This window comes from Apis mellifera, linkage group LG9, assembly GCF_003254395.2.
Source record: "Apis mellifera strain DH4 linkage group LG9, Amel_HAv3.1, whole genome shotgun sequence".
In the NCBI taxonomy this organism is placed as follows: Eukaryota; Metazoa; Arthropoda; class Insecta; order Hymenoptera; family Apidae; genus Apis; species Apis mellifera.
The window spans coordinates 1,528,838-1,549,707 of NC_037646.1; the positions used below are offsets into that span (position 1 = coordinate 1,528,838).

The 20,870-nt window shown below is 20.8% G+C and overlaps 4 protein-coding genes across 12 annotated transcripts; 3 read left to right on the forward strand and 1 right to left on the reverse strand.

Moving 5' to 3' along the window:
- Window positions 1-236: 236 nt before the first annotated feature.
- On the reverse strand, window positions 237-9,307 carry LOC727153 (fructose-1,6-bisphosphatase 1). 7 transcript variants are annotated; one of them, XM_016914163.1, is made up of 8 exons: window positions 4,710-4,800; window positions 3,647-3,899; window positions 2,511-2,975; window positions 1,703-1,892; window positions 1,415-1,642; window positions 968-1,275; window positions 743-816; window positions 237-352 (listed from the first exon to the last, which is right to left on the reverse strand). In XM_016914163.1, the coding sequence occupies exons 1-5, from the start codon at window positions 4,783-4,785 to the stop codon at window positions 1,448-1,450; spliced, it is 1,179 nt and encodes a 392-aa protein (XP_016769652.1). In that variant the 5' UTR covers window positions 4,786-4,800; the 3' UTR covers window positions 237-352; window positions 743-816; window positions 968-1,275; window positions 1,415-1,447. The 7 variants fall into 7 exon arrangements, with proteins under 7 accessions (XP_016769652.1, XP_016769655.1, XP_016769654.1 ...); XM_016914166.2 differs by lacking the exon at window positions 4,710-4,800 and adding an exon at window positions 9,164-9,307 and having other exon boundaries at window positions 237-816; XM_016914165.1 differs by lacking the exon at window positions 743-816.
- On the forward strand, window positions 314-1,421 carry LOC727157 (pro-resilin). Of its 2 annotated transcripts, XM_006557215.3 has the most exons (3): window positions 314-442; window positions 683-799; window positions 1,044-1,421. In XM_006557215.3, exons 1-3 carry the CDS (start codon window positions 431-433, stop codon window positions 1,302-1,304), a joined length of 390 nt encoding a protein of 129 aa, XP_006557278.1. In that variant the 5' UTR covers window positions 314-430; the 3' UTR covers window positions 1,305-1,421. The 2 variants fall into 2 exon arrangements, with proteins under 2 accessions (XP_006557278.1, XP_001122868.3); XM_001122868.5 differs by lacking the exon at window positions 314-442 and having other exon boundaries at window positions 607-799.
- Window positions 6,890-7,817, forward strand: LOC726740 (ubiquitin-conjugating enzyme E2 T). The gene is made up of 2 exons (XM_003249029.4): window positions 6,890-6,931; window positions 7,320-7,817. Exon 2 carries the CDS (start codon window positions 7,325-7,327, stop codon window positions 7,781-7,783), a length of 459 nt encoding a protein of 152 aa, XP_003249077.1. The 5' UTR covers window positions 6,890-6,931; window positions 7,320-7,324; the 3' UTR covers window positions 7,784-7,817.
- A 3,493-nt stretch (window positions 9,308-12,800) lies between the features above and the next one.
- Window positions 12,801-18,751, forward strand: LOC552467 (RNA-binding protein spenito). 2 transcript variants are annotated; one of them, XM_624841.6, is made up of 3 exons: window positions 12,801-13,301; window positions 13,541-15,698; window positions 18,479-18,751. In XM_624841.6, exons 1-3 carry the CDS (start codon window positions 13,177-13,179, stop codon window positions 18,497-18,499), a joined length of 2,304 nt encoding a protein of 767 aa, XP_624844.3. In that variant the 5' UTR covers window positions 12,801-13,176; the 3' UTR covers window positions 18,500-18,751. The 2 variants fall into 2 exon arrangements, with proteins under 2 accessions (XP_624844.3, XP_006557279.1); XM_006557216.3 differs by lacking the exon at window positions 18,479-18,751 and having other exon boundaries at window positions 13,541-15,836.
- Window positions 18,752-20,870: the final 2,119 nt, after the last annotated feature.

The window sequence follows — 20,870 nt, forward strand, 5'->3', positions numbered from 1 at the left end:
CTTTTTCTCCGTTAATTATTATATGATTAATATATCAATTATATATTTAACCAAAAAATTGTTTTTTCAGTGCAATTTTTACAACAATAAACATATATTTTTATCTAAAAAATTTTAATTTTAAATAATCTTTCTCTAAAATAAAATATCTGTAATTTGAATAATTTCAATTCTTACTGAAAACAGTAAAAATTTTAGCGATTCAGGAACTGAACTCACCAAATGAATGATTGCTGTTATATAGCCAGAAAGGCAATGCGGTTTTATTATTAACTATAATTATAGATATGGATTCGTATTAAAGTTCCCCCAAATCACTGTGATTCCATCTCCATTTCGTCGCACCCGCAACCTGAAACATGGTATAAAATCCACCGTCTTCGTAACATTAAGCTATTTTCTTTCGGTGAAGACTTGCAAGATCCTGCTAATGATTCGAAAGGTTTGTTTTTAGTTATAATTTTTCTTACGGGATATTTAAAGATCTTCATAAACAATAGAATTTTTTATCAATCAATATTAATAGCATTTTTTCAATCATATTATCGAGAAACATTAAACATAAATCTCATTTTGACAAAATATCTTTTAATTTTTTTAAATCTTTTTTTAAACAATTAACTCATAAATAATGTATTCTTTTTGGATTGAAAGAAATGTAAAAGATTTTTTTTTTATACAGGCATTTCTGTTAACAATGATGTCGGTAGGAATTTTGAGCGAACCTCAAGGACCTGCCTACCTTCCACCTACAGGAACACGTCCAGCTACTGGTGGTCATCCTGACGAATGGGTCGGTGTAAGTAGTTTTTTCTCCTTTATATTTTGTCATTCATATTATGCGAATAAAATAATGAATATATTACTTTCATAAACAAATTTTTTTATTTAGTAATCCATATTAACGATTTTAGTATATTTAGTATAAAATATACAAATTTTATAAGTAAAATACCGGTAAACGTACCTTTAGAATTTAATTTGTGATTGATATAAAATAGTTTTCCACGTCTTCTTTTTTTTTTGTCTCTCTTTTTTCATAGGATCCGGCAAATTATGAATTTTCATATGAAGTCGAGGACGCGGTAGCTGGACTAAATTTTGGCCATCACGAATCACGAAAAGATAACGAAGCAACTGGAGCTTATCACGTATTATTACCAGATGGTAGAACACAAATTGTCGATTACATCGCCGACAATGGTGGTTACAGGCCCATGGTACGATATGAAGGAACAGCAACTTATCCAGCTCCAGGACCTGCTCCTGGAGGATCTACAAGTAACGAGGGATATAGATATTAGAGATTTACATTGAAATTTTCAATAAAAAACAAAGATGAAAATTTAGAGATAATCAACAAAATCGAAATGTGTCAACAAATTATATGCCTCATAATAAAATCTTTAATAACTTTTTTCCATGTTTCATTATCTTCTTCTTTCCACTATTTATTATCTTTATATTTTTTAATGTATTGTAAAACTTCTTGGACATCTTCTTGCGATCCCAAAATTAATGGAGACCTTTGATGAATTTTTTTAGGCTTTACATCCAAGATATCAATTTCTCCGTTCGATGCTAAACCGCCGGCTTGTTTTATTATATAGGCCATTGGTATACATTCATACAAAAGTCGCAGCTATAAATATTTCAGGAATTATTTGTATATTATTTTTTCATTTTTTTAAAATAACCATACTTTGCCTTGCGGATAACTTTTGACTGCTGGATAAAGAAATATTCCTCCATATTTTAACGTTCTGTGCACATCAGCTACCATAGAGCCCACATATCTAGCATTATACATTTTCCCATTGTTAGGATATTTCTTTGAATGAATGTATGCTTTGATAGCTGTATTCCAAGAATTTTCGTGTGCTTCGTTAATACTAAAATCATCATATTATTACATATATTAAAATTAAGAATAAATCAATACCTATTTTTAAATTCACAAAACTAAAACCCAAACTTGAAATTATACAAAATCTCAAAAATCTTCAATCCAGAATTTTTTTCTCTTTTTTTTTCAAAATTATTATTTATTCCTGTATTATTTATTCATATATTTATATGTTAAAAATTAAAATTTTAATCAATTTTGATTTCTAATCAATTTTCTAATTTAACCAATAGTAACAATAATCAACAATAATGCTTTATAAACAATTGCATTTTTATATACGTTTTATTTTTTCATATGAATTATTGTAATGAATTAATCAATTAAAATGAGTTATAATATATAAAATTATATATATATAAAATTTAAATCCAATTTCAATTAGATCATCACTAATAATCAATTAAATAAATATAAATTTATAGTTATAACATTCTCATAAGTTATTTATAAATATAGTTATTTATTTATAATATATTCTTATAAATTATTCTTTATTTAAGTTTTAACTTAGGCTTTCAAATTTCAAAAAGAATTCATTTTAAATTTCCTTTTCTGAAGCTTTAAATTAATTTGAAAAAATAATAAATAATTTAATTTTTACCTATAGACATTTCCTCTAGAAGGTATTTGTATATTTTTATCCGTTAAAATAAATTCCCCGATCGCTGAATCATAAGTAAAACCATTAACTCCATGGCCAACCGAAAGTATTATTATAGTTGCTGAACTATAGAGTGCAAACCCAGCAGCGATTAAATTTTTACCAGATTGAAGAACATTTGCTATTAAAGGCTCCTTCAATTCGTTTGGTTTCTTATAAATCCCAAATATCGAACCAACTGATACTACACAATCAATATTAGAGGATCCATCCAAAGGATCGAAGCATACTATGTATTTTCCACGTTTTTCAATCTCCACTTCAATCACATCTGCATTTTCTTCACTTACAAGAACGCAAGTTGTATACGAAGATGTTAACATATTTATAAATAACTCGTTGCTCAATATATCTAATTTTCTTACTTCTTCTCCGTGAATGTTTTTTTTTCCGGATATCCCGTACCTATATTCCAATAAAAAGTCATTTAAAAAAAGATTATCAAATTCTTCTCATAAAATAACGGTCCAATTATTCGAATACTTAATTCGATTAAATTTTTAATAACAAATTACAAATTTTTAAATAATTTGGGAAATATATTTTTATATTATTTGCATTAAGACTTGCAAAAGAGTTTATTATTTTTCTCTGAATAAATTATTAAAAGTGCAAGAATCAATTTTTTTTATTAATCAAAATATAAAACAAAAATTTTGTTGTATTTATTGTACATTATAAATTTTTGATAATAAATTATTTTACATATCTATTCTTATTTTTTTATAATATTTTTTTATAATATAAGAATTTAATTTAATATTTTAATATGTTATATTTTAATAATGTAACGAAATATTTATTAATCTTTGATTAATCAATTTCTTAATACTTAAAACTAGAATATAGTAAAATATAATATAGTAAAAATAGAATAATTTTAAAAAAAAAATTATTGCAATGATTTATACATACGATTATATACAAATAAAGAAATTTAAATTTTAAAAATATAGTGAATCAATTACTTCTTGATTCTTATCTGTAATTATATCATTTACTCTATGTGTTAAAAATTAATTAAACAATTAATTAAATATTTTACATATTAAAATATCAATATATAAAATACTCACATATTTGTAATACCAGCTTTTTTCACTGCTGAACTGATTCCTTTTATTGCAGTTTGTATACTATTTAGAAGTTGGCTTAGATCTCCATTAACAGTTGGTATCTTTCGTTGTTCGGCAAGTACAAATCTCGTCAATGTTATGCAATCTGAATCGAAAGAATGATTTTTCAAAGCCATGTTTTGTAGCAATGAAGTATATTCGTCTATCTTGTAATTCAGCAGACGAAGTACGGTAGATGTATCTATGCGTATCTCTATATAAAGCAGAACAATGTTAGATTAGACAATAAGATATTAAATTATTACTCTAGAGAAAATATTCAAAGAAATTTTAATAATCTTAAATTTATGATTCATATAACTATCTAGACATACAATTTCTACATTTAAGAAATGATTTTAAAATGTTTCATTGATTAAAATTTCTTGAATTTTTAGAATTTCTAGAAATTAATAATTAGATTGTGAATGCATTTTTTATATTTAAAAATGAGTAGATTAATAGGATGTAAATAGAATTTTTTTGGTATTATAAGATTCTAAAAATATTAATTATAATTCTTTTTTGCATAATATAACATAATAATGTATATATTTTACATATTGCATATTATATTGTGCATATTGTATTATATTATTTTTTATATACAAATTTATTCATATTTCGTTTATATTAGACTGATTTCCGTACGTCGACTATAAATACATGTAGAAATTGAATAAAATAGGATTATTTTTAATTTAATTTATTAATTTAATACTGATTCTAAAAATATACTTTAAAATAAGTAATAAATAAGATTAAAATTATATTAAAAATTTAAATAAATCAAATAAATCATACATAAAACATAAATTTTGTAAGGTTAATAACTATTAAAGATTATACTGTACATCATATAAATACTCATACTTTTATGATATTGTGTAATGTAGGATGCTTGTTTTCAATGTACAAATTAATAATATCAGACAAGAGATGTCAAACAATATAGAAGAAACTATTATAACTTAAATTATAATAAATAAAATAATAAAATAATTTATATTATATAGATATATACTTATATTTTTTACGTATTCCTTTCGAATAATACTGCATATATTTTGTATGTATATATATTTTATATATTTTGACATATTATATTTACATGAATTATTCAATTTATTATTTTATATTCAATCAATTTTTATTGTAAAGATAAAACGATCTCTCTATGGATACAAAAGTTCACGATTATTATTTTCTATTTTCAAATTTTTGACAATTTCGAAATATATAACATTATATTATAACATTACAATTAATATTTAACATGTAATTATTTACAATATTATCAGTTTGACAATAATATTTTAATGACATTTTCAATGATAGATTCGTTATTAATATTACGAACATTCTAAAATTAACATTCATAGTCGATAATATTTATAACATATGTATATTTATATTGTGTCAATAATATTTGTCAATAATTCTAATATACTTACATATTATTTTATATATATATATATATATATATATAGCATAATATTATTTGTATATATATAATATATTTTTTAAGAAACATTATATATAATATTATTTTTAAGAAACATTATCACATATTAAAAAAAATAATTTGAAAATTACTCAATAATTGTTTTTATACATAATATAATCTATATAATTTTATTAATATATAATATCAATTATAATCAAAATCTTTAAACGCATCAGATTTCATTTTATTTATTTTAAAATTATTAAATTATTTAATTTATTAATTAATTTATAATTAATATAAAAAAGTTTTTTTAAATAAAACTTCTTTTAATTTTAGCAAACTATTTGTCGATGTAAAAATAAAAATATTCTGAAATGAAAATAAAAATTCTTTCAAAAATTGATAATGATATAATCATCATTTTACTATTCATTTATTATTGATTTATCTACAATCTAAAAACATAAGTTAAAATAATATGATAAATTATTATATTATGCTAAGAATATCAATAATTATCGTATTTGCTATATTAATAAAAGTATTATAAAATTAGTAAAAGTATTATAAAATTAGTAAAACAATTTTATTATTTCATATTGTTTGGAATATCTAGTATATGTTAATTTTATATTTTATATACAATATAATTCTATTGTATTTTTATTAATAAATTTATATTATATTATAATATTAAATATTAATTTAGGTTATATCTGCATTAATTAATAAAGACACGATGAAAAAAAATTATAACTTTATAATCGTTTGATAATATTTTTAATTTAATTTAATAATATTTTTTTAATTGCAAAACATTATTTATTATTTAAAAAATAAATCTTTTTATAGATTATTAAAATTATGTCTAAATTATAGTTTCTTAACATAGTTGTATATGAATTAAGTTAAAAAAAATAAAAAATTTTTAAATATAAATTTTTATCATCAATCAATATATATACATATATACATAAATTTTTAGTAAAAATTAAGTAAATTATAATTAATTAAAAAAAAACAATCATTTTTCAGTATGATAAAAATTCTAAAAACTTAGCAACAAATATGGAGAATGCTTAAAATTACAATCATTTTGTAATCTAAGCTATCTAGTTCAAATTTGTCGAAGTGAATAAAATTGTGAATTTTTTTTTCAATAATTCTCATATTATGATCATCAATTATTAATTTATAAAAATTTATAATAATTATTACATAATTATTTGTAACTGTAAAAATAATAAATAAATTGTACATAATACTGTATTAAATTATCTGGTTAATTTTTATAAAATTTAAAAGAAAATTATATAATATATATAATATTTAATATAAATTTATTTAATAATCACATCTATATTTTTAATTCCTATTAAATATATATGTATTACATATAAAAAAAAGAAAAATTAAATTCAATTCTTATTTATGTAATTTATGACAACACGTTATTATAAATAAATATTATAAATTATTTCATAAAAACGTAGAATGAAAACTAGTAACTTTTAGTAACTTAATTATCTATATCAAAAATATAGAGTATAGAGTAAGAATATGAACAATGTTGCCAAATATATTCTCAGCATATGTAAATACAATATACATTTAAGATATAACAAATTATAATTTATAAAATAATTTAATATTTAAAATTTATAAATAAACTTATATTTTATTGTATAACATTTGTTTATTGCTTATATATTAATACGTGAATTTATAGAAATATTATAATTAAATTATAATATAAAACAATTAAACAATTAGAATATAGAATTTAATTCAAATAGGTAAGAAATATATATAAATATATATATAAATATATATAAAAATGTACATCAAAAATATTATAAAGAATATAAATAATAGTTATATGATTCAAATACATATAATTAATTATAACTTACAAAGATTAAACATTGAAAATGAAACTAAAGTTTTGCTTTTAAAACCATTAAATGTAATAATATTAAAAATAACGAGTAACAAAAAAAATTTATTAATAAAAAATTTATTGTTTATTTATTATATTTTTTAGTTATAATGATAGTAAATAATAATTATATATTTAAAATGATTTTTTATGTACATTTAAAATAATAATTTTAAAATGAGTTCATTATTGATATCAAATTAGTTAACTTAAAAATAGAAAATATATATTTATTTTTATTATAGACAATATGCAGAGATCTATTAGATTGAAACGTGAATTTGAAAAACTTAATCAAGATCCTATAGAAGGTATTTCATGTTATCCAAAATCTGACAATTTTGAAAACTTTGTGGCAACAATTCTTGGACCAAATGAAAGTCCATATAGTGGATATATTTTTCAATTGTCAATTGATATTTCTGAACAATATCCATTTGAACCTCCAAGAATTACATTTCAGACACCTATTTATCATCCAAATATTGATAATAAAGGTCGTATTTGTATGGATCTTTTAAACATGCCACCTAAAGGTAATTGGAAACCAACTATTGGATTAAAAAATCTTTTAGATGCTATACAATGTTTATTAAGAAATCCAAATCCTGATGATCCTTTAATGGCAGATATTGCACAAGAATATAAATTTAATAGACAAGAATTTGAAAGAAAGGCAAAACAATTTATGAATAAAACAAAAAATTAACTTTTGTTCATTCGGTTACAATATATATTATGTTTATTTTTTTAATACTTTCATTTTCATAATTTCCTAATTATTCATCATTTTTATTTCTAAAATATCAATTTTAATGTCTAATAAAAATTTAAAAAAGTAACTTCTATAATCATTTAATTATATAAATTTCATTTATTCGAAAAATAAATATGTAACATATGAAAATAATTGTATGCATAACTTAATATATATCTATTCTGGAAGATGTTTTGAAAATTTAAAAATTATTTTTATTTGTTTTAAATATAATTAAATTTTTTTACCAATGAATGTATTTATTTACAAAAGGTTTTTTTATTATTTACAAAAGATAGATTTTCATGTCTGTTTAAACATTTTAATTTTATAAAATTATTTATTTCTTTCTTATCTTTTATAAAATAAATTCAATCAAAGATAAAATATTATCATTTTTAAAATATCACATTACAACTATGTCTTTAATAATATTTATAATTTTTATAGAGAATTAAAAACTGCATTAATCAATATAGAAAAAATATATATAATTTAATTTAGAGAAGAGATTAAAATGACCCTGAAATTTTTAAAATATCACATTCTCATCAACTTATTTACTAATAATATACTGTGTAAAATGACTTAATTAAAATCTTTTTCTATTTTCTATAATTTAAGAATTATAGCTGAGTTTAATTATGTGAAATATAGTTTTCGCTAATAAATAATCTTTATTCTCTTTCAATAAAATTTGATATATTAATATATTTATATAAATAAATATTGTAGTTATAATTATAGCTGTTAGCCAACTATAGATAATGTATATAAAAATTTGAATAGACAAGATATTTGAATAGTACAATATTTATTATAATAATAAAAATTTAAAAAAAAAAAAGTAAAAGAATTTAACAATTTTTACTTCAGCTTCAAATCTCAAGTTTCAAAAACTTCTTAGTATTAAGTTTTTGCTATATGGTATATTGGATTTTTACATAAAAAGTTTATATTATTTTTAAAAATTATTTAATTAAAATTTAAATTTTAAAATCTAAATTCATGATTTTTTTTTAAAGGAATTATAATGAAAAAATACTTTTTTTTGAAGAAGTTTTAAAAAAAAAGTGATAAATTTTTGAAGATTTAAATTATAAAAATTCTGTTTCTAAAAATTTTTTAATAAAAAAATGATTTTGAAAAAGTGAAAATCTGTTGAAGAGAGTAGAAAGAATAGAAAGGATGAGGAAGAATTTTGTAACCTAATTTATGAGAGTTTCTATATATGTTTCTGTATAATAATTTATAAAGAAAAAAAATTTGAATTTAAAAAATAATAAATATAAAAAAGCTTGATTAGAAAATTAAAAATTTATTAAAAAATACCTTTTCTATGCAGAATATAATAAACTTTTCAAAGATACCAAATTTGCAATCAAACAAATCAAATAAATTTCCAAGCAACCAAACAACTCAATGCTCAAATGTTGCATGTATATAAATTTAACATTTCATGTGACATAATCTAATACCAAAGAATTATTATTTTATAATTTTACAAATATAAAATTTCTCAATATAAATTATTTTTGTAATTTTTTTATTTAAATATAATAATTTTTAAAATATCTCAAAATGTTTCTATCTTAGATTTTGTAAATTATTTTTGATATGTATATAAACCTTATATCTACATCGTATATAAAAAAAAAATATATAATGTGATAAATACTATAATAAATATTAATAATAAAGATAATAGAAAATACAAAATATATACAATGAAGATATAAGTATTTTTTAAAATGAAATAATTTTTTAAAATTGAATTGTTTGGAGATATAAGAAGGATTAGTATTAGATAATATATAAAAAAAATTTTTTTTTTAAATTGCTAATGATCAAAATTGTGAAAAAAAACTAAGTCATAGATTTTTAATTTTTTTATTTGAATTTATGATGATATTTTTTTTGTGTTTATATATAATTAAAATTTAAAATATAATTTTATAGATTTAAGTAAGTTATATTTTGTTTTTTTATTGTAATATTTTTAAAAAATCAAAAAATTTTTTATATTATTAATTGATAAATTTTTGAAATAAAAAATCAAATATTTTATTTATCTAGAGAAATTAGATACAATTATATATATATATATATATATATATATATATATATATAAAACAAAAATAAAATTTTTCATTTAAGAATATGTTTCTGAAAAAATTAAGTTTGAAAACAAGAAAATTTAATTAATTTTCAACTGAAATGAATCATTATTATTATTATTATTATACAAAAATAAGTGAAAAAGCAAAAATTAATTTTTTTTATTATCTTCTTCTTTTATTGTTTTTCTTTTCTATTCAAGTTTTTGTTTTTAAAAAAATCCAAATTTAACAAAAATATTATTGAAGCATTAATTTTGAAAAAAATTTAATTTTTTTGAAAAATAATTTTAAAATAAAAAAAAAATTATTTTATATCTATTATTTAATCTTTATATATAAAATAATTTTCTATCAATAATCCATAATCACAAATTAGTTCAATTTTCCTCTATTTGAAAAATTTTCAGTTTTCATTTTCTTCAAAAGAATGAATGTAATAAAAAAATGTTATTCTCTTTTTTGACTTATTTTTATATAAAATTATGCTTTAATTATATCATTTATCTAACTCATTATAATTAACTAAAAAATTATTTTTGTTGAGATAAAAATAATTAATTAAAAATAAATAATAATAGTCAAACAGAAAAAAAAATAAATGACAAATTACAAAAACAAAAAGTAACAAGTTCTTGATATTTATTTCAATAAAATTTATAAAAAAATTAAATATAGAATATTTATAATAATAAAAATTATAAAAATTATATTCAATATCATTTTTATATATTTTTTTCAATTAAAAAATCATTTATAATATAATAATAAAAAAGATTTTTGGAATAAAATTTCAAAAGTTTAAAATTTATTTTTAGAATTATTATGATTTAATTATTATTTAATATGATATTTTATTTAGTTTTACTCGACATGGTATTATTTTTAATTCATTGAATAATATCTCAATTAAAATCTTTCAAATTTTTTATACATTTATATCATGCAAAAAATTCTAAAAAATATTTTTTAAGATATATAATTAAATGTTCAAAAAAAAATTGTACAAATGCTATTGTACAATTTTGCAATATGATAATAAAAGTAAACTATCCTGATATAATCAACCATTGTAAAATTAATAAATAAATTTAAAAAATTAAATTAGTGAAATAATTTATAAAAAATTGTTTTAAAAATATATTTATGTACATATATATATAAATAATTTTATATAAAACAAATGCTAGAAAAGATTTTGTTTTATATTCTTGAATATTAAAGTAATTATTTTAAAGTTTATATAAGTACTTAAGTATTAGGTAATACTACAATAATATTCTTTATCAAAATTATTTATCTATAATTATATATTTTTAATTACTTTGAAGAAAATATTTTGTGGAACATTTTAGAAATATTTTAAAAATATTTTTGTATTTTTATTCACTACATAATTAACGAACCATATTCATTTCAATAAAATATATATAAAATATATTAAATAATGAAATTCTAACAAAAATCACTTTTATATTTGTTTTTATAGGAAATCATTGGAAAATATTTCATATAATGAAACATTCATAATGTATTCTTTAAAATGAAATATTTTAGTTATTATTAATTATTTTATTAAAGAAGATAAAAACAATTTTATTTTATTATTTTTAATAATATTTATTTAGATATATAAAATTTCTATTATATACAAGTATTATATTCATTTATTCTGAAAATTATAATTATACAAATATAGAGTGAATATATATTAAATATTCATACATTATGTACAATAATGTATCATAATTATAATTTATATTATTAATAATTTATTTATAATATAAACAAATATATTTTTATTTTATAATTTCTAATTTTATATATTCATTCATAAAATCAATATTTCAACAATAATTTGTCATTCTCAAGAAATGAATTCAAAATGAGTAATAAAAATTACTCATTAAATTAGAAACATGTTAAATTCATAATAAAACAATATTTAATTTCTATTTATAAATATTATTCTGAATAATTTAAAAATAAAATAAAAAAGGCATAAATAAAAAATAACACGAAAGAATATTTAATGTAAGTATTTTATATTTTATATCTATGTATATTATTTTGATCATATTAAATGATTTTAAATAATTCAAACTATTAATTTTACGTTATTCTCATTAATAAAAAATATCAACTTTTAATAAATTACATATATGTCTATATAAAACAAATATAAATGTTTAAATATGAAATGTAAGGTTAACTTTAAATTTTTCAACTTTCTATATACAGTTAGAACAAAGATATATTAACTACAAGATGTCCATTTCAATATTTGATTATATTACTTTCAATTTTTATTCATAGTATTTTTTTCAATATTCAAATATTTATTTTAAAGATATATTTACTTGAAAATATTTAATATAAATATAAAAATATATTTAATTATGATTAATTTAGATATTAAACTTATACCTATATATATATATATATATATATATATATATATATATATATATATATATATATATATATATATATATATATATATTTCTACATTTAAAAATAAGTTTAAAAATATATTTTTTTTTATTTATAGCATTGAAATTCATTGAATTAAAAAATTAGAATTATTGAATAACAAAATTATTTGATTTAATTACACATCTGTAATATATTTTAACACATATGTAAATATATTTTAATATAAATCTATTTTTACTTATAAAACAAAATAAAATGAAAATGAAATTATCCATAAATTATATTATTTGATCAATTTAATTTTTTGTAATATACGCCGTGTTTTGTAAAATAATAAAACTAATATATATAGAACGCCCTCTAGAAAAAATAATTCATATTTATTTCTTCAATAAATATCGTTGAACGAATCTTCTCGTTTCGTCGACGGAAGTATACTCATATATCAATTTGCGAATCAATAGTTTCTACATGCAAACAGTAGTACTATATACATAAAAGAAAATCAAAACAAATATAATTTAAAAAAAACAAATAAAATTTAAAGCCATTAGAAAATTTTAAAAAATGCAAAAGAAAATTTAATTTAATCATTATGGAATTTCTTTTAGATTGCAAAGAAATTCCGGAAGTTGAGTAAAGTAAGAAGAAAGTCGCCATTTTGTGCTCATTGAGAAGGATAAAGACTTCGTGAATGACGGCTTGATTCAAGCTGAATAATTTTCGTGTAATTATTGTTCCTTTGTTTTTTCCTTCGCCATTTGTTCGGCTTTGCCGTGTTAAACAGCGTTGATGATTGGGATTCCGCGTGACGATCGACATAAGATCACGGTTAAAATCCGCAACAATATGAAACGGAGCTCTAGTCGTGACACTCCTCCTCCACGCGTCAAAAGAAGCAGATCATCGATGGGACGGTAAACAATTTTATAATATATTAAATATTTTTACATTTTATTTAAATTTTCTTTTTTGTATAGTATTTTTTAATAGATTTTTTTTTTTATGTATTTTTCATTTCATCAAACACATTTTATAAAATCATTTAAAAATATTTAAAAAATATTCAAATATATATATTGTTAATTTCTTTTTTGTATTAAAATATAATAAAAAATATTTTAATACTACTAGAAATTTTTTAATTAATTTACAGATATGATGATTCCAGTGATGAACGAATAACACCTGAAAGAATTCGTCGACGTAGTAGAGGTGCAAGAAGTCCTAGTCCTCCAACACGTGCCTCTTCTCACGCTCGTTATGTAGAATCAAGTTCTCATAGAGATGATTATTTAAGAGCACCCAGAGAATTACCTGCAGAACGTCCATATAGCTATAAAGTACTTTGTATCAGTTCAATTCACCCAAAAGCAAGTGATGAAGTGATAAAAGATACTCTTTACAGAGAATATAAAAAATTTGGAGATTTTTCTATTAGAATTTCTCATGAATTAGATGAACGTGTTGCATATGTTTGCTTTAGAAGTTCAGAAGATGCCAGAGATGCAAAACATGCAAAACCAAGAATTATTATGTATGACAAAGTGGCACTTGTTGAGCCAGTTTATGAAAGACCTGATACTTATCGTCGTCCAAGATCAATAACGCCTCCTGATTATGATAGATACTATGCTAGAAGTCCTGGTCCAACAGACAGACATAGACCTTTAGAAAGATATGAAAGAGTTTATGGACCTCCAGTTGGATTGCCACCACCACATAGAGAAATGAGACGTGATGCAATTCCTCCTCCTCATCATGAATTTGTTAGACCACCAATTCATCATGGTCCACCTCATGTTCATCCTGGTCCACCTCATCATTATGGCCCTCCAAGACATATGATGATACGACATCCAGTTCATGGATTTGAACGAGTGGAAAATAAAAAAGATAAATTTCCAAATTACTTACATCATGTTTCTCCAGAAGATGATCCACTAGCAACAAGAACACTTTTTGCAGGAAATTTAGAAATTAACATTACAGAAGAGGAATTAAGAAGAATTTTTAGTAAATATGGAATTGTTGATGATATTGACATTAAAAGACCTCCACCAGGAACAGGAAATGCTTATGCTTTTGTCAGATTTCAGACATTAGATATGGCACATAGATGTAAAGTTGAACTTTCTGGACAATACATAGGAAAATTTCAATGTAAAATTGGTTATGGAAAAGCTACACCTACCACAAGAATCTGGGTTGGTGGTTTAGGTCCATGGACTTCTGTACCACAATTAGAAAGAGAATTTGATCGATTTGGAGCAATAAAAAAAATTGATTATATTAAAGGTGATAGTAATGCTTATATTCTATATGATTCAATTGATGCTGCACAGGCTGCTGTGAAAGAAATGAGAGGATTTCCTCTAGGTGGTCCAGATAGAAGACTGAGAGTCGATTTTGCAGATGTGACTCCAGGATTTGGTTTTAAACCAAGACCTTATCCAGAAGAAAGTGGAGAATTTAGACCAAGACCAGTAGATTATGAACCTTCTTATGATCCTTATCCACCAGACAGTGATTTTGGTTATGGACCAAGAGGATTTAGAGGTAGAGGATCTGCTCCATGGCATGAAAGAAGAGGTGGAGGAAGAGGTGGTTATCGTGGAACTTATCCAGAAAGTTATATGAGAGAAGAAGCTGATTGGTCAAGTCGTAGACCACCTCCAGAATTAGAATATGAAACACCAAGAAGTTTACGTCGATCTTTATCAAGAGAACCTGGTGTAGATAGATCAAGATCAAGATCTCCCCGAAGAAGACAAATTGATTCTGATTCAGATTCAGAGAATACTCGTAGTGGAATGCTTTCTACTTCTAGAACATTACCTGAAGTAGCAAGAAAATCAATAGCAGTTTGGCAAGGAGCATTAATTTTAAAGAATTCTCTGTTTCCAGCTAAATTCCATTTAACTGATGGTGATACAGAAATAATTGAGGCCTTGATGAAAGATGAAGATGGAAAACATATGTTGAGAATTACACAAAGATTACGTTTAGATCAACCAAAATTAGATGATGTATCAAAGAGAATTCAAACTTCTAGTTCACATGCTATTTTCCTAGGATTAGCTGGTTCAAGTACAGTTATATCTACAGATGATGCTAATGTACAAACCAGACCCTTACGCAACTTAGTATCATATTTAAAACAAAAAGAAGCGGCTGGTGTTATTTCACTTCTTAACAAAGATACAGAGGGAACTGGAGTACTTTATGCATTTCCACCTTGTACATTCTCCACAGAATTATTAAAAAGAACCTGTCCAAGTCTTAGTGAAGAGGGACTTAAGGAGGATCATCTGGTAATCGTCGTTGTTAAGGGGGGTAGCGCCTAAGTTTCTGAATCACAAATTAGATATGTATATACTGGCTAAAGTGTTTAGTACCATCATGTTAAAAATTATTTAGTTTTTTAAAAAATATAATATAGTTTGAAAGTATTCTCAATTTGAGTCCGTATCTTAACATACTTCAAAGAATTCAAGTAAAAGAGAATGAATTTAATTAAAATATAATTTCAATACTTAGGGAAATTCAAGTTACATTTTTTGAATCTAATTTCAACAATTGGAGGATGATGAACTATTCTGCAAACAATACTATACATTTTGTTTGGAATATGTAAGATTTTAAAAAGTTTATAATATATTTTTTATATTACTTTCTTTTCATAAGTTATTAGACTTTTTATTTCAATCATTTTAAATTTGCAAAAATAATTTTAAAAAGTTGTTAAAAATTATACATTATATAATATAAAATTAATATAAATTATTTAAATTGAAGTTCCAATGAAAAATTGAATATAATATATTTTAAAAAATATTAAAACAAAATTTTAAAGAATTCAAAAAAAAATAATGCAAATTTTTTAAATAAATTATATTAACAGTAAATATTAAATAAAATAAAAGAATAAAGATATTCAAAATAAAGAGCTTTGTTAAAATAATAAATTAAGAATTTAAGAAATTCAATAGATTCAAATAATTGTTGTTATAGTATATTTTTCAGATTAAATTAATAAATCATAAATAATTTCTTATTTTTCATTTTTTAAATTATAAATATTATTAAAAAGGTGACTAGACACACAAGCCTGTATATACATAAAAAAAATAAAATTATTATGAATCTGAATTGCTAAAAAAAAGAGTTAAGTTATAATAACAGTAATACTAATAATGATAACAATAATGATAGTAATAATAATAATAAGTAATGATAATTCTACAAACTATTATTTTAATTTTTGATTAAATATGTTGATTAATTTTTATTACAATACTTTAACATATTACACATATGTATCTTTAATTTTCTTTATTACTTAGGAAAATATTTATAGTTTAGATAATATCAAAGCAATTCAGAATTCATTAAGTTCTGACGAAATATTTAATTAAGTTCTTTTAAATATCACAAATAATTTCATAAGAAATTTAGATTTAATTTGTATTATAATTATAATTATCGGCTGCGTATATACATATAAATATATATACCAAGTGTGTATACACATACATAAATATGGGTATACACATATACATATATACAGTTCTTTCATATTTAAACGAAATTCTTCAAAAAAATATTTTATTTTTAAATATCATGTGTTAATTCTTTTCTTAAAATACAAAATAATAATCATGATAAAAATGAAATATGAAAGATCTGGTAAATTAGGTTAAAGCTATATTTGATACAGTAATTAAGTCTAATTAATTGTAAAGCTGCATTTTATGATTATGTAGAATTATCCGTGTGATATATGCATATAATACTTATATAAGTGAATTGTGCGGACGTGTTCTGAAAAGTGAACTAAAGAAAGTGAATAGACAGTATCTTTAAATAGCTCTCTGTGCTTTTCTCCCAGTGAAAAAAGACAGAATCTAAAAAGACAGTGTTTGGTGATGAATATTTGAAAAGCATAGAAGAAAAAAAGCACGTGTACAGTGAAATGTAAAAAAAATCCAAGTGTTTGTGCTTGGCGACCACACTGTGACGCTCTTTTAAATCATTATTTTAAAAGTGCGTTATAGCAAGGCGCAACCAAAGGTGCAGTGGTTTAATAATACTATAGTGTCGGAACAAATAGATGACTATTACGCTGAGTCAATGCGTTCGTTATTCCTACTTCACCTACCAAAGTTTCAGTGGCGTCAAATGAAAATAATGATTGTTTCATTAGAAATGTAAATGATTTTAACATGAAGATGCATTAATAATTTCAGTGGCATTTAAAGATGTAACGACTTATTTAATAGAAAAAAAAATTTTACAAGAAGAAATATTTAGTTAATTTCAGTGGTATCAAAAGAAAATATGATTATTATATAGAAAAGTTTAATTATATTATTAAAAGAAAAAGATGCATGCTGTGACTTAATTTGGTCGCATGGGTTGAACACAAGTTTTCTCGTGAAGTTGATCGTGAATTTGGTGGTGTGATTTTTCTTTGTTTTGTCAAGAAGATCTTTTTCATCTTGCTTAGACCAATTGTGTAATTAGTGTTATTTGTGGTCTGTGGCCATTTTTGGTTTCTTAATTTTGGAAAAGTAACAAGCATTAAAGGAAAGAATAGTATTTCCATGTCTCGAATATTATAAAAACAATTGTGCCAAAAGTAAAAGTGAAAAATGGTCGGTGTCGTTTTAAAGTGTTTTTTTTTAATCCAACAGTTTTGTAAAAAAATTTACTAAAATTAAAAAAAAGATTTGTTTCAGAAAACCACAACGAAAGGATAGAAGGATAGAAGAATTCATCTACGCTCTAATGTATTTGATACATTATTCGAATAAATTACTTAAATTGGCAAATATTTTAAAGCTCAATTTTTCTTAATATCAAAAAGATATATAAAAATAAAATACACGTAATTAAATCCTTTGTTTATTATTTAAAAAAGTATAATAGTTTACTTGTGTTCATAATTAGTTTTTTTTTTTCATAATACAGTTCTATTTGAAAATAGAGGGTAATAATATTATATATATAAATTATATAAAATTAAATTAAAATAATATTAATTATAACAATGATATAATAGTAGAATATGAATATAATTATTCTTTTCTAGGACCAGGATTACCAGAAGTAGGGAAAATGGTCACCTAGGGAATTTAATGTCGTAAATAGAGAGGCAATAAGTTGGGACTTCAGGAATTAATAACACATGAATAAATATTTTGTGGACGCGTGTAGATTGTGAAAATGTTAATATTATTAATTTTGTATGATGTATTTAAGTCATTAATCTATACAGCTCCATATGACATTATCTTTTTTCCTATAATAGGGAATTTTTACTTATTTTAATTTTAGAAGTAAAATCTAAATATTTTTTTAGTTATATTTCTTCTTTGAGATTGGCGAATTCACTAGAATGCAGTTTTTTTTTTTTTATATCGATACAATCTAATGGAAACTACTATATTGCCGCAGATTGTAAATGCAGAATCATCCCTACCTAAATATATAATATTACTACCTTTCGATAAAAAGACTGCCATAAAGAATAACAGTGCCATCTAATAATGTAAGTAAAAAATGATTCTTAATATTTTAACCAATGAAAAATTGCATTTTGATACAATAAATTTTCAATAATTTTATTAAACTTAATTATTGTTTTTTTTATATAATAATATATAAAATAATATAGTTAAACTTTTTAAATATAAACTTAAAATTGTTTAATTTATAAACAAGCTTTAACCAATATTTTTATATAGCAATTTTTATGTTTATTTTGTTCTAAAATCTAAATTCATAAATAATTCATAAATATATTAATAATATATATAACAAGATAAATATATAGTATAATATAAAGTAAATATATAGAATGTTTGAAAAAAGAAAGAAAACTTAAGAGATAATTCTAAAGAATAAAACAGATATGAGATATAATTGATATACAAAAATATTTACCGATATTTATTTTTCAAGTTGGAAGGAATTTAATTTTGCATAAATATCAATAAACTTAAATAGTTTAGTTTTTGTTTTGCTTTATTTAGTATAAAATTAAATCTCTTGTAACTTGAAAAATAAATTTGAATTGACATTTTTAAATTCCAATTTTTATATTTATTTTAATCTATAGAATAATCTCTTAAATTTTTTCTCATTTCCTCATTTCTCAGTATAATTATAATTGCATATTTATGTTGAATTTAAATTCATATTGCTTTAATTCCTAAGCATTGTATAAATGTCAACTTCAATTTTTGATAACTTACGTACTTTTATGAATTTTTATGATTTTTAGGATTTTTGAAATATTTGCAAAAAATGGTGCTACTACATTAAATTTCGTCCATATAAATATATGATAATGACCGACATGTATATCAGATATATGATTGCCACTTATAAATCATAACGGTTGGCAAAATGTATCAAATGTACCTATCGGTATCATTTCGATTGTTCGAGGATTATTTTATTTTCGTGGATTAGGATTTTCAGTAGATAAATATTAAATGTGATAATTTTCACAGAATATCCGAATTCAATATAGTGGTAATAATTATTTTTGTAAATATCTCGAAAATCGCTGATCGATGGTTAGTATTATAAAAAATTCAAAATCTTTCTTTCTGTAATATATTTCAAAATCAAAATTTATATAAGTAATATCGATAAGTTTATTCAATTCATTTATATATTTTTTTATTATAATTTATTTTTTTATTATTTTTATTAGAAATGTAAATTTTATTACTTATTGATTCAATGCAAAAATGAAAAAATTAAAATATAATTTTTTTTCTTTCTTAAGATAACTTACATTAAATTTCTTAAAACATTTGTTATTTTAACATTTCTGGTTTTGTAATATAATAGCAATTGATAATTTATTCATTGAATATCGTGTAGTTTTCTCATTTATATATATATATATTATATATTTATATAATCTTCAGAATGATTTGTATTGTTCTTTGATATTTATTTTTATAATTTAGATTTATGTTTATAAATCTATATTATAAATATATCTATGTTATAAATATCATAAAAAAATTCCAATTGAAATATTTGCTTTAAATTTATTGTGATATATTTTTCATTATGAATCACATATATATATGATTTCAGCTTCATGATATATCACAAGTAATAAAAGATATTTTTATAAAAATTCTGGTAATATTTAATATCTAGTATGTCTCTTTATTTATTTTAAAAAATATATTTTTATTTTTTCAATATAAATAATAAATGATTATAATATAAAGAAATATTTATTTTTGTTTTTTAGTATCTCTCATATAAATTTTCATTAAATTTTCATTCAATTTAGCATATGCTAGATTTAGATAGTTAGATTTCCTTGTCAAATCAAAATCATGTATTTGAATTTCATATCATCAGATTTTATACATGAAATAATGGAAACAATCTAAACAATTAATTCAAACAGACAGTATAGGATTTTATCTTATTAAAGATATATAACAAAT

Excerpts from the sequence above, each read along its gene's own strand:
- LOC727157 (XM_001122868.5), top strand. The coding sequence starts at position 632 with ATGTATTCTTTTTGGATTGAAAGAAATGTAAAAGATTTTTTTTTTATA. Across the intron at positions 800-1,043 it reads ATCCTGACGAATGGGTCGGT|GATCCGGCAAATTATGAATT; the intron begins GTAAGTAGTTTT and ends CTTTTTTCATAG.
- LOC727153 (XM_016914165.1), bottom strand. The coding sequence starts at position 4,785 with ATGTCAAAATATATAAAATATATATACATACAAAATATATGCAGTATT. Across the intron at positions 2,976-3,646 it reads AAAGCTGGTATTACAAATAT|GTACGGGATATCCGGAAAAA; the intron begins GTGAGTATTTTA and ends ATTGGAATATAG. Across the intron at positions 1,893-2,510 it reads TCTAGAGGAAATGTCTATAG|TATTAACGAAGCACACGAAA; the intron begins GTAAAAATTAAA and ends TGATGATTTTAG.
- LOC726740 (XM_003249029.4), top strand. The coding sequence starts at position 7,325 with ATGCAGAGATCTATTAGATTGAAACGTGAATTTGAAAAACTTAATCAA.
- LOC552467 (XM_006557216.3), top strand. The coding sequence starts at position 13,177 with ATGATTGGGATTCCGCGTGACGATCGACATAAGATCACGGTTAAAATC. Across the intron at positions 13,302-13,540 it reads AGCAGATCATCGATGGGACG|ATATGATGATTCCAGTGATG; the intron begins GTAAACAATTTT and ends ATTAATTTACAG.